This window comes from Epinephelus fuscoguttatus, linkage group LG13 (genome assembly GCF_011397635.1).
Source record: "Epinephelus fuscoguttatus linkage group LG13, E.fuscoguttatus.final_Chr_v1".
In the NCBI taxonomy this organism is placed as follows: Eukaryota; Metazoa; Chordata; class Actinopteri; order Perciformes; family Serranidae; genus Epinephelus; species Epinephelus fuscoguttatus.
In genome coordinates, this window is record NC_064764.1 from 21220556 (window position 1) to 21242434 (window position 21879).

At 39.7% G+C, this 21879-nt stretch overlaps 1 protein-coding gene across 5 annotated transcripts in view; it reads right to left on the reverse strand.

The window, feature by feature from the left end:
* Nucleotides 1–5052: 5052 nt before the first annotated feature.
* The window catches only part of grb14 (growth factor receptor-bound protein 14), a 79197-nt gene continuing 62370 nt past the window's right edge, over nucleotides 5053–21879 (reverse strand). For all 5 annotated transcript variants that reach the window (XM_049594005.1, XM_049594006.1, XM_049594007.1 and 2 more), the window contains 12 exons: nucleotides 21543–21699; nucleotides 18586–18707; nucleotides 18379–18453; nucleotides 18098–18235; nucleotides 14905–15015; nucleotides 14700–14795; nucleotides 14274–14336; nucleotides 10812–10928; nucleotides 7962–8031; nucleotides 7781–7868; nucleotides 6625–6718; nucleotides 5053–6484 (listed from right to left, as the gene is read on the reverse strand). In XM_049594005.1, coding sequence (XP_049449962.1) covers nucleotides 6338–6484; nucleotides 6625–6718; nucleotides 7781–7868; nucleotides 7962–8031; nucleotides 10812–10928; nucleotides 14274–14336; nucleotides 14700–14795; nucleotides 14905–15015; nucleotides 18098–18235; nucleotides 18379–18453; nucleotides 18586–18707; nucleotides 21543–21699 — 1278 coding nt within the window. In that variant the 3' untranslated portion in view covers nucleotides 5053–6337. The remainder of the gene's footprint in view (nucleotides 6485–6624; nucleotides 6719–7780; nucleotides 7869–7961; nucleotides 8032–10811; nucleotides 10929–14273; nucleotides 14337–14699; nucleotides 14796–14904; nucleotides 15016–18097; nucleotides 18236–18378; nucleotides 18454–18585; nucleotides 18708–21542; nucleotides 21700–21879) is intronic.

Consider the following 21879-nt stretch of genomic DNA (forward strand, 5'->3'; position numbering starts at 1 on the left):
TACCACACTGCACAATGCCTGCCAATCTGCACCGAAAAACACCGCTCTGGGTTATTCATCGATTGACCATTCAAATCCCAACATATGCTGCTCTGCTTCTATTCCACTGTGTTCTCAGAAATGGACCATTTCCTAATTCTTCCACAAGGCTTCCTACCCTGTTCAGGAGTCACTCGCACACCATGTAAATGAGAGTAAAAAAGTAGGCAGGAATGTAAATTGATCCAATACGTGTGTAAATGTGCTTGTGCACATGCGCACATGCGTGTACGTGTGTGCCACTGTGAACATTTTGACCTATTTTGCAGAAAAATGGAAGGACAATATATCATCCTAAGTTCTGCTCTGCAACCTTGAAGCAAATTGCCCCATGATATATATCATGTTGTTTTGAAGTTTCTTTTCCCAACTACATGTTACAGTGTGAATGATAGCCATCACAGGAAAGTGAATCTGAGTGTCTGGTTCTACTTTTACTAGTGTACAATAATATTCACCCCAAGTGCTTCACTGTCAAACATCTCAGCTTTACTTTGCTTTTCATGTCTTTCTAGCTTTAAAGTCCAAAATGTTTTCCTCTCCAAGACCCCCTCCCGGTGCTACCCCTGTCGTTTTCCTTTTCTTATCCATCCTTTTGATCACCTAAAACATCAGTCCATCACCACCAGAAGCTGTGGTTTATGTCTCCCTGCTGTCCATAGCTCACTGTCTGCCTTCCAGTGAGAGCTCCTCCCCGCTGAGCCACTGCCCGTTTGCCAAACTCGAGTGTTTGTGGGAGAAGTGAGCAGGTTTTACATGGAGGACTGCCTTAATGTTGTTCAGTTGGTGGGCAGCCACACAGGGCGCTGCACTTCAGATTCACTGTTTGTTCATCTGTGCAGGGCCATTCCTCTCTCTCTGTCTCTCCCCCCTCTCTCCGTCTCACTACCTCACCCACACATTATACACACAAACACACCATCGCAACCTATAAAGAGAAAAGTCCGGATTAAATAACCTAAGAGAAATGGAATGTTTTATGTCTTGATATATCGTCTGATATCATGTAAACACTTGGCTTGCTGGGATGTTACTATTTCGTCTGAGCAGCAGAGGTATGCCTTTCAACTGGGGATTAGGAGGGGACGTGGCCTCTATAGGGCTCCCTCAGAGCAAAGCCAGTCCTCCCATGTTAATTTCTCAAGGTCAAGAAGAACCTCTGCAATGTTTCAGCTTTGAAGGTGGACTTGAAAATACAATAACAGGAACCCTGCTGTATAGGGAGGAAAAAAACGCACACTGATTCGATACCACTACATCTACCTGTTTGCCAAGATCAAAGAGGCCAGTTACAGAGGTGTTTCAGGCCCAACAACAACAGACAGATATGTCTGCTTTATGTGAGTCCTTACAGGACTGGGTACTAAATGAAACTTCTGGCTTCAACATAATAAAAGCAGTAACTCATATTAGAGAAAAAACACGCTGATCTGCAGTATTACTGCAACAGAGCATCTTTCTACTCTTGTCCTTGTTGGCTCAGTTCCTGTAGGAATAAGTGTTAATATGATCATTCATCACTCACTGTCTTAAACAGTTATTTTACAAGCGGCGCTGTCTAGGTCTAATTGAGCTACTTTACATTGTAACAAGGCAACAAAATGCACCGGATTAAAGCAGACCCTGTTCCCTTATGTATTTAAAAATAGGGCTTTGGAAAAAGCTACATTGCGTGTGTCTCGCCTTTTGAGATTTAATGACTATCCTGTGACTCCACAGAGAATTACTGCCAGTAATTGATTATTAAAACTTGAAATTGCAAACCACATCCATTATTTGACGAGTGCATGTGTTATCCTTGTAATTAACAAAGCTTGGCACTTACCGTTTGCCAGTTCCAAGACCCCCAGAAAAACATATCAGGGGTTAGAAAGGCGATTTATAGAGCAAGCACTGTCTGGGCAATTATCTGAGACATAATACATTACCAAAGATGCTCAATACACCAAGAAAATTCCCCTTTCACACACCAGGCTGGAAAAAGCTCATGCGCAATGTTAAAAGATGTGAAAGGCATTAATTACAACGTCGTTTTAGATATGGTTTACAATAAATGTATCACTATTGTTAAAAGCCCGTCATCTGTTTAGAATTAAGAGTTAGTTATAAAGCATATTAGTATTTTCTGGCTGCATATGGCCTGTAAAAACCTTACTGTTACAGTAAATATACATATTCAAAATTTGAGAAAATTTCTTGAATGTCAAGCAATGTGCGATTGCTTGTATTTGTAGTTCATTATAGAAGTATAGATTTTTCTTTTTGCATGTTATCATTTAAAGCAACATATAGGGAATGTACTGTATGGCATTAAAGACATCTGGGAGGATTTTGGATTAACTGGACATGTTGGACACAGTTGCATTCATTATCGATATTGTGTTTGTGTCACAAATAGAAAAACAAAAATAACATATAACATGCCTTTGGTAAACCTTTGGCCCTCATTGAAAGTGTCACTGTGCTCGAGTCAACTTTTTTAACTCTTTTAGATATTTAATAGAGCTTTACAGAGTACATAAAATAATCAGCACAAGGGCTGACTTTGTATTCATTTGCACTGTACACAGGAGTGGCATCACTTTGTAATTTTGAAAATTAAAATCAATACAGAATAATATTTCAATATTTTTGCACGTCATTATCATATCGATCAAGGATGCCAGTTTAGATGTTTTAATTTTAAAAATTATTAATATTACAAATACAAATTGAACTTTTGGTAGCCAATAGGACAATAAAATGAATTGCTCTTTCAGTCAAATATATACAGTTTGCTGCCATAAAAATGCCTGAAGTGAGATGAACAGACTGAAAATGTAATCTTATTAGATTGGTGCTGACAGTTTTTTTCTTTGGGGACATCATTTGCAGTTGAAAAAGGGTAATAAATCACAATATATATGATTGCAATACTCAGAATATCACAACAGGTTTGAAAATTGCAACAATATTCTATTGTGACGTAAGTATCGTCATAATATTGTATCACCAGGCCTCTGTAATTCAATCTAAAATCTGTTAAGACAAGATGCTTGTTACAATGTGTTTGACTAGTGTCCAAAACTATTTATTTCTGTAAAATGAAAACAAAGTAACAGCGAAAGCAGCACCACAACTGCAATTAACATAGGTGTAATATTTAGTGAAACACCAAGTGTCTGTGTTCTGTGTGGAAAAAATAAAAAACAGATGAGAATCGTTCACATATTTAATATTTTTTCCTTTCGACCTATGATCATCTTTGCTCCGGTCCGCTGTGGCCACTGTAGCTACAGTAAAGAGCTGTTGGATTTGCTTTTGGCTTTAGATACTCCTGATGGGAGAGCCCTTTGCAAAGGAACAGTTAAAGCCTCTAACCTTCACTATAGTGCATCCCCTGAAACAAACCTAGCCTCATTTCCTCATACACTCTGCCTAGACTCATACCCAGGCCCAGATATTGCCCTTTTGTGGATCAAGAGCAGAGCAAACAGCAAGGTCTTCACTTCATTGGAGATAATCAGTAATTGGCCAAAGACAGCGAAGCCAGATAATTGAATACTAGACTAGGGGAATACAACAAGAGGGGCATTTAAGAACAGAGTGAAGTTGACAACTCTGAAGTGCAAAACCTGGAGTCATAAGAGTGAGAGTGCAGGCAGGAGTAAATCCAATGTAGTGGTGAGAGGTGTTAGGAACAGTGGTGGTTGTCCATGAGGGCCAGAGACAGAGCGGTGAGAGGGTCTTTATTTACTGGGAGAAATGCTGTATCCACAGGCCGTTTGGGCAGGATAGAGCTGGATGAATTCATTAAAGGAAGCGCAGTCTCTCCCAGCTGCCATCTCTCCCCCTGCAGCCAGACTCCGATCAATGGCAGGAATACATCCAAAACAACATTTAGCACAAGACCTCGGAAGCAGGGGTGCATTTAAGACTTCTCTGTGTGCGCACATCTCCCCTGGATGTGAGCACTGTTTCAAAATGTGCTATTGAAGTAGAGCAGGGTAGGTATGGGGGCAATGTGTTCGTATCACAACAGAGAAGATTGTTTAACACGGATGCTTCAAGACAAGACATTCTGCCGTTTACTGTTGTGTACGGAACAATCATATCCATTACTATTTCTTTCATATTTCATGTTCTATGGAGCCTTGAAAGTCAGTTATTAATGTTAATGTCATCACCTTAAATCCATCGTTTGCACCTGTAATATTGAATGACTTGTGATCAGATTAAGAACAGACACACAGGTACTCATTGCAATATATAATATACACATTTCTTAGTGTGTCCGCAGATAATCTTTTGCATATAAAATGTTAGATGCTCAATAAGTTGCAAAACACTTAAGTAACTTCTTTTTTAAAGTCACCCTAAGCCTCACTTCCTTCCTTGACACATTTTATATGTATTATGTAATTTAAATTGCACTAGACACATTACGATTTCAAACATAAATCTGGACAAGCAAAAGCAAAATGCTTCTAGTACCATCTAGTGGTTATGAGAATCATTTATGTGAAGAACACATGGAGTATGTACATATATGTGTACATATGCTGCAAACAGAATTCCGTAAATCATACCTGACACTGTCGGGCTAATTTGTCCCATACACAGACTACAGTATATAGTGCGACTAAATTTAACTGTGCCGGATCTCCTTGGAAAAATCATGACTTATATGTTCACTATAAAAATCTTTCTGAGCAGCAAAGCGCCCCACTGTGCGCTGATGAGACGGCTCAGGTGGACGTTTCATTTTGTAGTGAGATTTAGCGTCTGTCATTGCATTTGTATCATGACCCCGTGTGGCCTATTTACCATACAAAGACTATAATGTGCTGTATACTGTTTTTATATAATAAAGGCTGAATTTATCTGTCTTGTGATCAATTGCCTCACACTGTCCCAGATCTCATCGGGGCTGCACACTGAACTACAGCAATTGCTGGCAGTTTTGAAACATCACTGAAACCTACTGTTACCTTTTAGCTTATTGTTAAATGTGACAATAAATCACACAAATCATACATTACAAACAGACTTGTTTATATATAAAACTATGCAGTCCATGACATTCATTGTTCAATGCACTGTTGTCCAGCTGGGGAAAAAAAAAAGAAATAACAACTAACAGAAGATCATTTAAAACACCTTGTTTTTGAAAGCTGATGCATTATTGGCTTCTGAAAACAATATCTGACACTGTATATCCGCAGCGGTTGCAATAACACCAAAATACAACCAACCCAGCTGCAAACTGTATACATGAGTCTTTGGAAAGTATAAAACCTAAATTTCAATATACACTGAATTCAGATATGATCAAAATCAGTCACACATTATTTCTGCTTTCCATCTTAATGGCTTAGATCTAAAAATGGTGAAATATATTTCACTGCTCTCGCACTAGAGCAAGCTCACAACTAATTTCAAGTCATACAAACATCTCATTTAATCACATATGTTTAAAAATGTACAGTGCAGGCGAGTGAGGTTGTGTGCCATTTCCCTCCACCTGTACATTACTTCTCCTTTTCTCTCTACAGCAGTCTCAGTCCAGCTAACAGGGCATGCACACTTCCTGAGAGGTTGTTGTAGCTCTCAAATAGAAAACAACAATCATTTTCTTAAAAAAAAAAAAAAACCTGAATACTTAGAAATACAATGACAGTGGTAAGTAAGATAGCTTAGTTTTACTCAGATACAACAGGACAGATGTGTTTAGTACTAAAATTCCCCACATGATATGGTTTCAAATAAAATTGACGACATGTTTAACTATTGCATACATACTGCAGAAGACATCTGATTGAAATGTTTTCAGTGAAACTCAAATTCCAGCTACTGTATGTCAACAAGAAAAAAAAAACTACTTTCTGTCACTGGTGCCATGATGTTGTCAGAATCACAAGCTGTTTGCAGTACACATTCGGCTCAACAATACACAGCACAAGAAGTCATGTTTGGACTTTACACAATGGATTTACCGCCACACACGGGCACTTAACAGGGCTGAAGAACAACGTTCAGCAGACAAGACTGCACATCATCTTCAGCACATGTGGTCAGGTATTGTAAGTCTATTGTCAAATTCAGCTTTTTGTTAGGAAGAAAACACAAGGAGGGACCGTGCAGCATAGTTTGAACGATGGTGGACGATAGTGGATGACAACAGTGGTTTCAGTTAGCATGGGCTGTTCAGTCTGTATATCTTTCTTCTTCAAGGCACAGGAACACTGGGAGTGTTTGTCCAGAAAGGCCCTGGAGTTAAGGTGCATGTGGGCCCTCGGGGGTCTCTTGGGTCCCTTGTTCACAGGGTGATCTGGGCACAGTGGTGTTTAAGCTTGCAGGGCAACACCCCTCGGTTTAGCTGGTAAAACTCCACCAACTGGATCAAGTCAGTGAACCGCGTGTGGCCGTCGTCCAGACTGTAGAATAACTCCCCTTCATCATCCACCTGCAGCGGGGCATGCACACATACACAAAGGAATCACACACAAGACATAGATAACTTATTAAACATGAGGCTCAAATTTGGAGGTTAGTTTTTGGAGGATTAAAAAAAACAGACATATCCAAACAGTGGGTTGTACTCACAGGTAAGATCTGAAAGTGTTTGATTTTCTGCATGTGGCACAGCGACAGAACAAACGTCTTCGGGTTGCTTTGGCTGTCTCTCAGAAGAAATACTCTGAAAACAAAAGGAAAGCTTTTAAATGCTGCTCTCACTTTATCTGGCTGTAATGTTAGCTAGCTAGGTGAGGGTGAGCTAGCAGGAGATGAAAGCTTCCTTCTGTGTGGTGATACAGTTGGTGGGTGTATTTTGGTAAAAAGAAAATAGTTCCTACATGAAACTGCTCACAACAAGGTTTGCGGATTATCTCGAGTAACCAGGTTATTATTTCTGAAAAGACACATTGCTGTTGAGTTTTTTTAAATGTATTTTTGGTGCTTTGTGCACCACAAGCTGAGTGCTATCTAGTTTCATTCATATCTCCAACAACTCACACCAAAACAATCTAGGTTAATAAATAGCACCACAGGTAAGAGGAAAAATGTGTTTTCATGCACCAAAACCTCAGTGGCCTACCTATTACCAATAAACCTAATTTCACACTGCAAATAAAAAACTAGAAGTAACATTTAAGTTGTATGCCTCCCTCAACCAGTGAAGTTGCAGTTACAGATTACACAAGACTCGTATGTTGTCATGACAGTTGACAATACTTCGAATATGATTGTTGATTCAAGTATAAAACATAGATGCTTCATAAACATCTTAAACAAGGCACCCAGGATTAGTGTCACCATTTAGTATCTGACCAAATGTTTCCACTTGTGAGCTATGGTGTTGACTAATGGCCAAAAAACAGTTTTTGCAGAACATTATGATGTCACAGTAAAGTTGACCTTAGAATATAAAAGGTCATCACTCTTAGCATGTTATCCTATTAGACATTTGTGTCAAATTTGTCATAATTATCCTATGTATTCTTTAGTTATGGCCAAAAACGTGTTTTGTGAGGTCACAGTAACCTTTGATCATTGACCACCAAAATCTAATCAGTGCATTGTTCAGTCCAGCTGGACATTTTGTGCTTAATTTAAAGGAATTCCCTTAAGGTATTCTTGAGTGTTCAGGAGAATGGGACAGTCGGATGGAAGGACAAGCCGAAACATAATGCCTCAAGCTATGGCTGGCGCTGGCGCTGGCGCTGACGCAGAGGCACAAAAAAGGCGTATAACCACTTACCCATCAATAAGCCCTTGCTGAGTGATTAGACGCTGAGCCTCATCTCGAGACAGTTTGCCGTGGAACCAGGACTGAGCCAAGTGGAGGGCTGCAGCACAAAGAGAAACCATATATTGCAAATGATCTATTTCATTTGTGTACATATGGCAAATCTGAATAATAAAAAAAGTGTTCCACAAACCTATGTTTGACACTGAGCTCTGTGATGTGGAGGGGCTACCATGGCCGCTCAGACGGTGGCAGCTCTTCCTCTGCAGGAGAAATGAGTTGCAGCTACATTATTAGTAATGATAATACACAGGTAAAGGTTCTTTTCACAGCGTTAATATCAGTGTTGGGTAAGGGTTACTTTAAAAGTAATCAAAGTACGTTACTGTGTTACTTTCTAAAAAAGTAACCAGTTACTTTACTGCGTTACTCCCTGAGTAAAGTAACTCAGTTACTTTAAAAGTACTTCCAACGTTACTCCCTGAGAAAAGTAACTCAAGCACTTTTAAAGTACTTTTGAGTATTCTACATTTCCTATTGGGCAATGGACCACAGGGCGCTAAGCCTACATTTTTTTGTCTCCAAAATTAAAGTTATGGACCACTTGCCCTTCACTGAGATCCAATTCTCCCATCACAGCCGTCACTTTGACCAGTAGAAACACAGAACGATCTGCTGCCGTAGACAACTGTATGACAACACCACCCCAGCACTTTTAATATTTCCTCTAGGGATGTTACCACACAGAGTAAAAGGGGGAAATGATGGTGTGAAACAGCAGAGGCACTTTGTCAACCCGCTGAGTTAACGTTACTGTCATTAGCATCAAGCTAGCAAACAATGGTACATCCTCACGGTCGGACATAAAGTAATAACATTAACAAACAGCGGCGGGGCTTTTACTCACCACAACTGCAGAGGCTCCCAGCTTCATTTGAAACAAACTACATTACAGACGCTCCGTTATTTATTAATCCCTCTGTGTGTTTATATATTTACTTTTTATCCGCTCCGTTGTCTTTGTAAAGTTAACATATCGCACCGTCATTTCAAACTCAACACTTGTTTCAAATTAAAAGCCCTTTATAACCTCGGCTAGAGAATCCCTCCATTTTCTAAATAGACTTTTATTCTGAAACATTTGTCAGAACTTCCTGTGGAAGATACAGTAGCTTGACAGTTTACGTATGGCGCTTCAAATGTAGCTCCTCCCATCTGCTGACACTTTTAGGTGACTACAACATCATGTCGGCTGGCACATGAACAGACACAAATAATAGTAAAAGTGATAAAAATAGGACAAGAATAACCCGATGACATCACACACGCCATGAAAGACGACCAGGGATAATTGGTGAGTACCAGCGTGTAGCGTGTACCAGGCATAAAGCAAGTCCTGAGTCTGAAATATGTCTGTCAGCGAGTCCTACTCCACCTATTTAGACTCCACCATAGACAACGGCAGCATTTCTCCGACCACGTAGCGAGCCACAAGCTCCATGGCTTCTTTCAGACTGATAGGTTTAACGTTATCTCCGTTATTAGAACCAAACGACAGCTGTTGCTGTTTCGGAGCTGAAGGACCAGCGTTCTAAAAGTAACAGAAGTAACTGATGTCTTGTTTGAAAATGTACTTAAGTATTTGATTACTCAAACAGCAAACTAACGCGTTAGGTTACTCGTTACTGCAAAAAGTAATCAAAGTACTCTAACGCGTTACTTTGTAACACGTTATACCCAACTCTGGTTAATATATTAGCAAAACAAATTTTTGCAATGTAAAGACACAGTGGTGTGATGGCGTCTTGAGCAGAGAATGAAGTCACGCTACCCCTGTGTGTTGTAATATGAGCTTCTCTGTGGTTTGTTGTGGTACGTACGGTAGGTCCAGCCGTACATGTATGGTAGTGCATGTGTGTATCCCATTGGCTAGCTTATTGCCACTGCTTTGCACTGCGCTCATAACCACTTAAATCAGGGCCTTGTTCTCCCCTGGGTAACACTGTTAGCACTGTCAGTACTGTTGCCGTTGTTTAGGGCTGTTTACTGAGTTAGCACCATTAGATGTTAGCCGCCGGTTCAGCCACCTCTATGTTGAGAACCATGTGCAGACAACTTGCACGCTCTGGATTTCACACAGAGCCCCTTAAATATATCCTGTTTCTCTTGCCTTTGTATTCTGAGGCAATAACGGTTTACTCTATGACAGTGGCTCCCAACCTTTTTCCTTAAGGGACCCCTTTTTTATCATCCCATAAACTGATGACCCCTTACCAAGTGAAATATTTTGTGGTTATTGCACATTATATTTAATGTATTACAATTACAGAACACAACAACTGGTTATCTGTATGACTAACTATCATGCATACTTAATAGGGTTCTTTCTTAAAAAAAAAAAAATCAGGGTTTTCTTCTTCCTGGTGCTTGGCCACTGATGTATTAGTTCTTTCATTGTTTTAACTGTGTACTGTTCTGATGCTGGATGAAGCTGTAAAGCACAGAGCGAAGGCTCTTGTGTTCAGGTCTTCATCATGCCCTTCAGCCTGTGAGATTTTTTTTCATATATCTTTAAACCTTGAATAATAATCTAAACTTTAAAAATGACACTGTCATTTAGTTTTCTTCATAAAATGAAAGAAACATTGGCCTACTTTATATTTTTTTAAAAAGTTTTCTTACGCCCTCAAAATCAAGAAGGCCTCTCGACCCCCTGTGAAGCTTTGGTGACCCCTATTGGGGGTCGGGACCCCTTGGCCTGGAACCAGTGCTCTCTGAGGTGCTTACAACTGTTGACCTTATGAGCTTTGTTTGTTGTGTTACGCCACTGTGTGAATGAAAATATTCCATGTTGTTCAAAAACACTTTGTTACACTGAACATTAATAGATTTAAGGTTGTGAATTGTAAGAGCATATCAGGATATCTGAATAAAATGTTTTAAGATTCTCTCACACCCTTTTTAGCACCATTTATTTCAGAGATTTTTAAGTTCACCAAAATGTCAAGAGTACATGTTTTCACTGGGTGACACCTTGACTTACCCTCCATGACAAGCCTTCCTCTACAGCCACAGACAAAGCCTCAGATGGGTTCTCAATCACCCGGCTCTTTTGGCCAGAGAAGTCCATGGCCACGAGTGAGTTCTCTGAGATGCTTCTCTGAAATATCACACATACATTAAAATGTTATTTTTGTATTGTATTGTATTGACTCTCTTTTTGCTTTAATTAATCATAAAACAAAAAACTATTATATCAAAATATGCAGTGTACTCTACAAAATACCCAAAGGTTTTTCTTTTTAAGGTTGACTTCCTTTATATACTGTGCAAAGGAGGAAGACTGACTTTTACAGTCTTGTGGTATTGTATTGCCATCTAGTGTCTGAGTAACGTGACTCCATCTTCATCAATCCTAGATGATTCCAGACAGAAAACTCTATTGAAAAGGGATTAGAGTGGCTTTGAAAAGAATGACACACGGGCACATTTTAGTCCTTTAAGCTGCCATATAGCGAGTGGCTCACTGCACACACTCAAGAAAATTCTTCTTATCAGGATTACCAAGAAGCTTTTAAATTACCACATTTGTTCCTCTACCACCTCCTAAGCTTGCAATTTAAACGAGTGGTTAAAACAAAGTGAGCAGTGTTTATTTTGAGGATACAGACATTCCCATTCAACTTATTCACTCTGCTCCAATTCCAGTGATATAAAAATACCTATCATTGCTTGTAAATATGTTACTTATTATAGTATATACGAGTATGGCTTTTATTTACTTTTCAGTGATCATATGAAGAAGTTTTCTCGATGTAGCATGTTGAGCTAAATCTGTCAAGTAAACTCCAGAAGATTCAGCAGCCTGACCCTGCATTTGGCAGATTTGTGTACTCCCCTATCTATCTAGCTAATCCTCTTGGCGAGGCTGTTGGTCACATATGACCCTCTGACAGCAGAGAAGAGGTGATGAGTTGTTAAATCTGAGAGCAGCTGATCACTGTATATTTTTAGAAAGCAGAGGGTTCACGAACATGTCCATAAGCCATAAATAGATTGTGTTCACAGCCGTGAAAATGCTCCCAGTAGAGTCTGAGGCTATTCTGAGACACCAAATCCACATTAACACACTAAAGGTGCCTCATTTGTCCTATGCAATTATATTACTGCACTGCTATGTCTTGGCCTGTTTTGGCTTCAACATGTTTTTTGATACATGAAAATTGGTCTGAAAAGCTGCATTGATTGATTTTCTCTTGGTCACCTGGGGGCAGTGGAACAGGCTGGAAAACCAACATTAGCAGCTGTTACATAGACAATATTTCTTGAATCGGAATTAAATCATTCTGAATGCGGATTCCACCTGACCTGTTTACATAGACGCTAATTAAAGTGATGCGATAAAATGTGTTTACATGCCCCAAAGCATTTAATTTTTTGACATGCGTTGACCCCCTTTTTCATCTGCTGTAAAGTGTCTAATTTGATGGAAATGGAACAGAAAAAGTACTTTTTTAAAAATTCAATTAATTAAATACATAAGGGAGAACTGCTTAGGCATGTCTATACAGTTTAGTAGTAAGAACTGTAAGTTTAACCCAGGTTTTTTTCTGTAGCTACAAATTACAGATGTCCCCTGAACACCTCACATGCAGACTATAGGTGGACGTTACAATTTACCAATGTTCTCTAAGCTTCTCATTTGCAGGCTACTGCTACTGGTAGTGACAGATTATTGTTATGTCCAGCAACTCCACAATTTAGCCAGTGGCACCGTAACATACAGCTACTGTTTCAAAATGAAATATCACTTACATAAGAATGTAGCACTAGCAAAACATTAAATATTTTGGAGTTTATGAATGACTCTTTGTCAAAGGCGGAGAAAGAAGAGTAGAAACAGCTGCTGCAGCATGCCGTGTGCAACGCATGCACACCCTGCATCACCTAATGTTACACCCATGTGGGGCAATCATGCGCAGAAAGAACGTCTTTATTCCAATCAGACAGAAATGATCGGATTAAGCATTTACATAGCTATTAGGCATTCATGTGTTCCTCTTGAATTAATCATGAAAGGATAACACCACTCCTCCTTCCAATTGGGCCACATTTGACCAGTATGCACCAATTGAAGTGGGCAGATGAGCCATTTATGGGAGGCTAGAGACTATCCCAGCTGACATTGGGCGAGAGGTGGGGTACACCCTGGACAGGTCGCCAGGCTATCACAGGGCTGACATGCCCAGTATCCCAAGAACAACACATATTGCTCAGATTGCTCTGTGTCTCCACAACCATGGATTATTATTATATAAAATGACCCCTGGTTAGGTTTAGGCATGAGGAGTGAGATTGGTTAAGGCCAGGGAAAGAATATCAAAATAAGCCAATAAGAGGCAGAGTAGGTCATGATTTCATTACAGTGGGAAAGTCCAATGAAATCATTCTGTATAATAATTAGCTACGTTCTTCAGTTTGGGGGCATGTGCAGTCCATTTCTGAAGGAAGACCCTTTGGGGCAATGCTTTTCGACCTGAGCAAGGAGAAAAGGCAGTTATCTGGGTGGTTGAATGATTCTCCTAGCATTATTCTTACAGCGCCTGGTGTGAATATTCATTAGGCAGGGTACAGCAGCACCTATTGTATGTTCAGCCGAACAAACCACTGTTTACAGAGCCTTGTGGTCCCGTTCACTAGTGTTTCCGTACCACAGTGGTGTTCAGTGTCAGGGCATTCTCAATGGTGCAGGAGTAGAAATTCCTCAGTATCTGAGGTGATACCACCAAGGTACTTGAAGCTATCCACTCTCACCTCTGAGGACCCATAGATATTAAGGGAGTGCATACTTCCTTCCCTGCTGTTTCCCAAAGCCCACTATCTACTCCTTGATTTTGCTGATGTTCAGGAGAAGGTTGTTGTCCTAACACCAGTGGGTCAGGTCCTTTACTTCCTTCAGGTAGGCCTTTTTATAGTTATCTGTCATCAGGCCCACCACAGCTAGGTTGTCAGCAAACTTGATGATCATGTTGGAGTTGGGAGAGGCTACACAGTCATGCATGTACAAGGAGTACAGCAGGGGACTCAAAACGCAGCCCTGGGGTGCTCCAGTGTTAAGAATGGGGTTTGCCCATCAGGAAGTCAAGGATCGACATGCACACTGGGTTGTTTAATCCCAGTTCCTTGAGTTTTATGATGAGGCTGGAAGGAACTATGGTGTTAAACGCTGAACTGCATTCAGTAAACCGCAATCTTACATTGCTCCTTTTCTTTTGCAAGCGAGACAGGGTGGTGTGGAGGAAGTGTGCTATGGAGTCCTCTGTTGACGTTCTTCCATTCGTTCCTCCGTCCTCCATTTTTTGGGAGTTTGTTACCATTAGTGAGCTTTATCATAGTCTTTTGATTCATTATTAAGCTCACAAAAGTACATTTTAAAGTGAGGATAAAAGCTTTTACAGAAATTTCAAGTGAGTTACATGACGTAAACATAAGACCTCTGGCTTACCATTGGTGAAGCTTTTTGTTTCTGGTGTGGCTGAATGAAGTTTTGGTACAGTTGCATCCCATACTGAAACACAGAAAAACATTAGCATGTTAAATTTGATTCAAAAATATTTCTTACATGTTAACTTTAAAATACTTTCAGTGGCCCTCGAGTGTAGTGATGAAAAGGGAGAGATACAAATAAACCACAGTCTATTGCACTTTACTGTATATTATTTATAGACCAGCAGGAGAGTGACTAATGCTCTAAACTGTATCCAGCAGATATCCAGACAATGAACACATGCTGCTTCTATAAAGAGTAGGAGTGCTAATCCAGCATCACTCAATAGTTTCTCTTGACCTCTTCCCAAAGCTAAATCTGATTCTAGTACTGACTCAGCATTCCTCCTCTTAGACATCACCAGTTAGTGATCAGCAAGCCAACCTTTAACAAGCGCATGGCTGTGATCCAGCAGGTCCTGGTCTGCTCATCATCTGCACAAAGAAGCTTCAAGTCCCGGGCTGAACTACACTTTGTGGACTGGAGAAAGGAGTTAAAAGGAAACAAAAAGGAGTTCAGCATGCTGGGAATCAATACTCCACTTCTGCTTCTTTTATACAGTTTTGGCATTTCTAGAAAGTTTTGGTACCTTGACACAGAAACCATAATCTGTAGGTGCTCCATGTAGTTTTTTGGCCGACAACACTGTGTAGACATCACTGTCACTGAAGTCGGCAATGAACTGGAGATGCCTTGGTTCCTGCAAAACAAAGAGAGGTCACAATAAAACAAAAATAAAGTCAAGATATGAACTTTCATGCAACATCAAATGAAAGTTTTGGGTCTGTAAATCTGTAATGTGATGGATAGTGTGTCAGTACTTCCTCTTCCAATGTATCGTTATGATGTGGTCACTTAATTGAATAACAGAGTGCACAAGAAAGTAATTTACTTTCAAAAAGGAATGAGACATGCTTCTGTTAAAAATCTAAAACTGAACAGTGGAAGAATGCCACATTTATATTAATCAAACCATGCTTACAGCAACAGTGAGGTTGCGTACAGCAGTTATGTTGCTAGGTACCTGCACTGGGTCCCTGATGCATTACAATTTAAAAGAACGCAGTAAACTCACTATCGACCATCCTACCGAGGGGACGCACCCTCTTGTTTTCCCTTTCAAATACTTAATTGTTAACATCAAATCCTAAAACGGTAGCATCATGGGACACAGGAAAAGTATTTCTCATGACAAGAAACCACTGAGAGTGAATTTTTTTTGTTTTGGATGTTATTAACATAGTGTCGGTGATGTGTCTTGTGTTTTTCATCCAGGGCTCTGCACAGTTTTGAGACCTGTCTGGCGTCATCCTCCGCTATCTGAATCTCTGTGTGCTGCTATTGCCTGGCAAAGGCGGCAGTGTCAGCAGTGTTGGCACGGAGGTCTTCCAGGGACTGCCATTAGACTACAGACATTGCTGGTATCTTCTTTCTAACATCGCAACATCTGCTGTGACAGCAGACACTGTATTTGCTAATGTCAATAATGACCCAATGATGATTTAACCTTCTAGGATTATGCTACTTTTTGATGATGTGAGCTAGTGATCAATACCAAATTTACACCTATGATGATGACTCAATGGTGCTTTACTGTGCAGGGGATGCACCACACTGAATAAACATTTTCACCAGCGGACGCCATTTTCCTACTGTCTGTGCGTATATCTTGCACACGACGAGATCTCGTCTTGGTCATAATTTCAGTGATGATGTATAAATGCATTAAATATTCTGGGTTTGCCCTTATCCCAAAAAGGCAACATTTCTACTCAGCTGTTAACATAGCTTATAAAAATTCATATCATATCCCACTAATATTCCCATTTGCATGCAGTCCTGCATCTGATTGATGTGCCCTAACATGTCGTTTATTATGTCAAAATACGAAAAAGTGGAACAGCTGGAGCTGCTTGTGCCATTTTGCTTCTTTCAATCAAAATAGGATTTCTCAGTTTTACAGTGGTGGCTGACTTGTTGTACCGTGTGCATATCCAAAAACCTGCTGATATCCAAGTCTTTGATAATGTCAGGAAGTAGGTGTTTTTATCCTTTCGACCAGAAATGTGGGCCTTTTTTGGGGCATGCATCTCTACCCTACAGCCTTGCAAACTGTTTGGGAGTTAGGCAATGTAGAACTTATCCATGACAAAGCACAAAGCTCACCGTAAACAAGCAAGAGGCCACAGGCTATCGCAAACTGAGGTAAAAAACACCAGTTGAGATGCATATTCCAAATACGCAGCATACATGTCCACAGAATGCTCCTGAAACCTGAATAACACTGGCATATTCCACATGTCGTCATAAGAAAATGCTTCATTTGCAATAAGGCCTAATTCAGAATGCCGTTAACATGACTCGTATCAAATTCAGAATAGTGTCATAATTGGAATATTGGTGTGCATGTCAACACAGTTAATAAGTGAATGGAAAATGTTGTTTTTTTTTCTCAGAAAGACACAAAACAAGCATATCTCTTAAAATGTTCACCAATTAGATTTACACAATAGCTTATTTAAATTTGTAGGAGTCACAATCATCTCACATTTGATTTACTTGATACTGGGTAGACAATTTAGTGCTCTCAAGATGCAACTCAGCATGTGAAATCTGTATAATGTTTAGTACATAGCCTTTATATAAACATATACAGTATAGTCTATGGTTTTGTGATTAAAATTCAGATTTGGGGTTTTATCTGTGTCATTTTCAGATACATTTTCAACACAAATGAATATAACCGCAATTATAGCCATACAAAATCAAATCTAATTTTATTGGGGTCCCACTCAAATGACCACGTGTGGGTCCCGGGGACTCACAACACTGAAAACCAATCAGTATCACTGGTACAGTCTAATCTTTTGTGCAGAAGAGAACATAATTGCTCATGAAGTACATAGGTGTAGCACAGTTAAATTTAAACAAGGCATATTTATCAATAATAACAGTGTTATCAGTCAGTCTGGGTGTGGTTAAACTATGAATGCAGTGACAGAGATATGGGTAAAAATAAGACATATTGATAGGGGTTGTATTGAGACAGTATCAACACCCGCATTGTGCTAAAGATAAATTTCCAGGGGGAAAAAAGCACAAAGATTACCATTGTTCGACTTTCATGTGACGCACCAGTCCCACTTCCTTGTTTAAAGTAATGCCACAGCCGTTAGTGTCTGTACTGACTGACTAGCAAAGTGTCTGACCACAAATGAATGATAAACCTGCTCGAGTAAATGTGGGCGCCATACCAAAGCCTCCCTGCACCCTACAACAAAAGGTCTACTGTTGTAGGAAATGAAAGCAGTTGAGAAGTGGTTGTGTTGGCACGGCTGGTGCCTAGGTATAAGCTTCACTTGTCAGCAGCTTCGGGAGTCCTGTTTCTGCCTGGCTGATATGCCAGCTGACCTAAGGAAAATCAAGCTCAACCTGTTCCACTGCCCTTTAACAGCGTGAGTAAGATACATACAGAGGATGAACTGATGACCCCATAGTGTACCAACAGAGGATTAGGATGCGTCTTCATAGACAAAGTCAGGAGTTTGAATTTTGTAGTTGGTGTCATGTATTTTCTTTACCCCCAAATGTTGACTGTGTTAAGTACGGGTAAAAAAATAAACATGACGAATTAATGCAATGCATATATATATATACATATATGCATTGCATATTGACCTAGATTGCATGCAACAGAATGGTTTTGGTTGTATTCGACGAATAACCCATGTACTAATCTTCTTTTTTATTGCTTTTGATTCTGAGTCATTCAATTTACTGACCTTGGACGTTCCCTTATTGGAGAAATAAAGCCCAGACCTCCGCAGGACAAAATAAAACTTCTTCCAAGACTTTCTGCTTTGCTCTTTGGCATGGAGGTGTCCATGTATCTCTGGACAAGTGCTGGAGTTGAGAAAGGTCTGTGTTGGGTAGAGAAATATTTGTCCATAGATGGGTGTGTGCAGTAAATCGTAACACACAACACATTCAGACACAAGTTTAGGGCCTCACAACTGGCACTCGAGGGCAAAGTGAAAGCAGTGTAAACAGAAGAACTTGATACCTGTATAAGCTGAGAGTGATCCACCATCCCATTGGTTTCACTGGATATGGAGACCATGTGATCCGGGAAAAAGTCCTACCAATATGAAAGCAACATCATTTATTACAACACTCTTTACACTCCTCAATCCACACAGTGGTGGGAATACAGCAGGGTTCAAAGAGGGGATGATCACCATATATATAGTATATGTTATCACAAACTCACCAGGGGTTTCCTGAAGAATTCATATTTAGCATAATTCTTCCTAAAATACAGCCGGCAGTCTGTGTCCATTCCCCAGCCTGAAAGCACCTCTATAACAGACTCATGGTCTTCAATGATTCTCTCTGGTGAGACCAAGAGGAAAGAAAATCAATGTCGGGTTAACCTGTTTTTCACTTCTCTGTGGATAAAAGAAGAAAACGGAATAAATCAGCTGTAATGCCTAACCAATATGTTTAAATGCTTTAAAATCTCAATGCAAAGATGTGTGCAAGTTACAGCATATTGCTTGACTTCAAGGCACTGAGTTTGATTATTAACCTTAAAGCAATGCATAACCTCTGGATGAGAGCGTGGCTCTCAAGTGAATCAGTACAACATAAATATTAATTATTTCCTAGAACCTGAAATGATTGTTGAATTAATGGAAAACATTTTTTTGGTATGTGAAGCAGCACTGTGAGGCAGAGAGCTCTGAACAACATCAGGGCAAAGACGTCATCAGACAACAAGTAACTATTCATGATTTAAATGGCTGATAACATAATTCTGTGAAATTACATGAGCCCTTCTTTGTTAATGAATGAGCATTTTTAGATTTGAACTGAGTCTGAGTGCAAACCGCAGTCTATGGTCTAAAAACCATGCATTTCCAAATACTTCACTTCTTTTAAATTAAGAAAAGGAGCCTCAAGACATTGCATTTTGTCACAATTTAATGGGTTGTTGAAGGGTTATATTAGCTCTAGGCAATTTTGTCAACACACAAAGGAGCATTTTATGTGTTAGTTTATCTGAAAAAGTAAAATAACAAATATCTAAATACATGGTTCTCACTGGAAAGCAATGATATGTAGTTTTGATTAAAAAAGCATTGATAATTGGAACAGAACAGATGGATGAATTATGTAATGTGTGCAATAGTGTGAAAATGCACTGAGAATTTTTAAAGCAGTCACATTGTCCCCCAGCAGATCAGTGATAATATATCATTGACAAAATGTGTTTTTCACTGTGTGCTTAAAAAGGACTATATTTTATGTCATTCATACACCATTATTGAATGCAAACTGTAATGTTATGTTAATATACAAAGACATGCCTCAGAAATCGTTCAGCAAATTATTTGACGCTGTACATCAATTCAAATGTTCCTTAACAGTTTCTAAAGCAAGCTGTATCTGTAATAAAATTAAAACCTTAAAGTTAAAATTACTGTATGGTTTTCAAACAACACCAGTCAGCTTAATAGGTGGTGACATTTTAAATTAAAATGGATCAAATCAGCAGCCATGGATAAAAGGCTTGGGTGGTATATTTTTTCATATCTCCCTGCAATATTACTGGGTTTTATAGTATATGATGGTAGAGTTCACTATGTTCTGCAAGCTCAGTCTAAAGAATACACATTAATGGTACACCTTCTGCATTCAACTTTCTCTCTTTCACTAAACTAAGACTAGAGGCCCTGACACACCAAGCTAAAGATCGGCTGTTGGTCAATACTTGGTCGTCAACAAGTGCCTTTTTGCCCTAGTAACTCCAATGTGTCCCGCACTGTTGGCGCTCATCGGCCCTTCTCTGCTTTATTTCAGCCAATCTCGCATGTTGAATCGGCGACAGCTATGGCAACAGTCTGTCAGTGAATGAAATCACTCTGATTGGCAGTTGAGCTCAGCGCACAAGAAGAGAAACTGAAATGAGGAAAGTAAACAAACAGCTAAAGTAAAGAGGGAGTGAGACCAAAACAAACTTGTTACATAAGGTAAGATTATTTCTCTTTAGCCAATGAGCTCTTTAGCAGAAATGTCTCATGATGGTTTGTGTTATTGTCCAAATATGCTTTTTCTTTTAGCAGAGGATTGTGTTTTTAATGCGCTAAGTGTCTAACTACCATCAAGACAATCTTTTGGTTTCCCCTTTTGAATGACAAATACAGACTGCTGCTATCTGCTGGTGTGGAGTTATTTCCTTGTATGTAGGCACAGAACGTACGTGTTGGATAGCCGTCAGCTGTAGTCTTTGCAGTGTCACTGGTGACGTGAGGCAACTCAACAGTTGGCTTTTATCACCATAACCATCTTAGTTAGTCTTGTTAGTCGTCTGGTTTGTTTGAAATAAACCCTTAATTAATTAAAATAATTAAAGGTAAATATGAAAATATGTTGTTTTCCCTGCTGTCTCTGTGTGCTGTTGCAGACCAGCTGTTTACAGCACTGTAACGTTATCCCCACCAGGCACAGTCGCCATGTTTCCCAGCTCAGCTGCCTGTTGCACTAATAGAGACTGACCTCTGGTGGCATATGATGTGCACTACATAGGATACATCTTCAATACAGCATCTCTGTGTGAGTTTTATAGAAAGAGGAGCATTTGCATTTCAGACGTTATTAAAAATCAACCGGATTTCTACAGTAAATACCCTGGTTTACCACCACATTTCACAACAAATGCCATGCAGACAATACTAGTAGGGTTGTAAATCATACAGGTGACAAGTGTACGGCACTACCTCTCTGCTAATGCAATGCCAATAGAGTATGAGAAATGATATTCCATGTGAGGAAGATCTATAACTGATGCCTCACAGTGATTAAGACCCAATCAGTACCAACATTAGCTCCCTTCATGTTCTACATGATGTGACTGGGTAATGAATTGGTTTAGGATTTCACAAAAACAGGACAGTGCTCTGTTTCACTCACATGTATCTACACGTCACCACCCCACTTCCTACCGCCACTCCGCCCATCAAATTAAGCAAACCTCACCCACTGGACTAACATTACCATCACATGATTAATATCAGCACATAAATATGTCAAAATCAGCAACACTTTCCTTAAGCTGCTTCTACTGTTATCTTAAGACTCTCAACTTTTTGAGATTTGATCAGGACCGTGCTGTTAGAGGATTTTTTACATTCTCACAAAAACTGTGTCAGAAAATAAACATGTTACCTATCCCCAGATGAGAGAGGTGTTCAAAAAGAGTCCAGCTGTGGTCATCAATGCAGTGGTTCTTCAAGACAAACAGCTGGCATATGTCCCGGGCAGTGATGTCGCTGGGAACCTCAACTGCTCTGCTGGTGTTATCTTCACTATAAACTTTGATTACCTGCAACAGAAGCATTGAATGTATGACCATTTTAACATCTCAGTAGGAAGGGATACTTTTTACCTTTCAAGAGCACCAGCAGAGTTTTGTTTTTGACTTGAAGTAATGCAATGAACAGTATTTTAAGTGAGGCTAAGTATCAGACAAATTAATCAGTTTGACCCACATACACCACTTAGG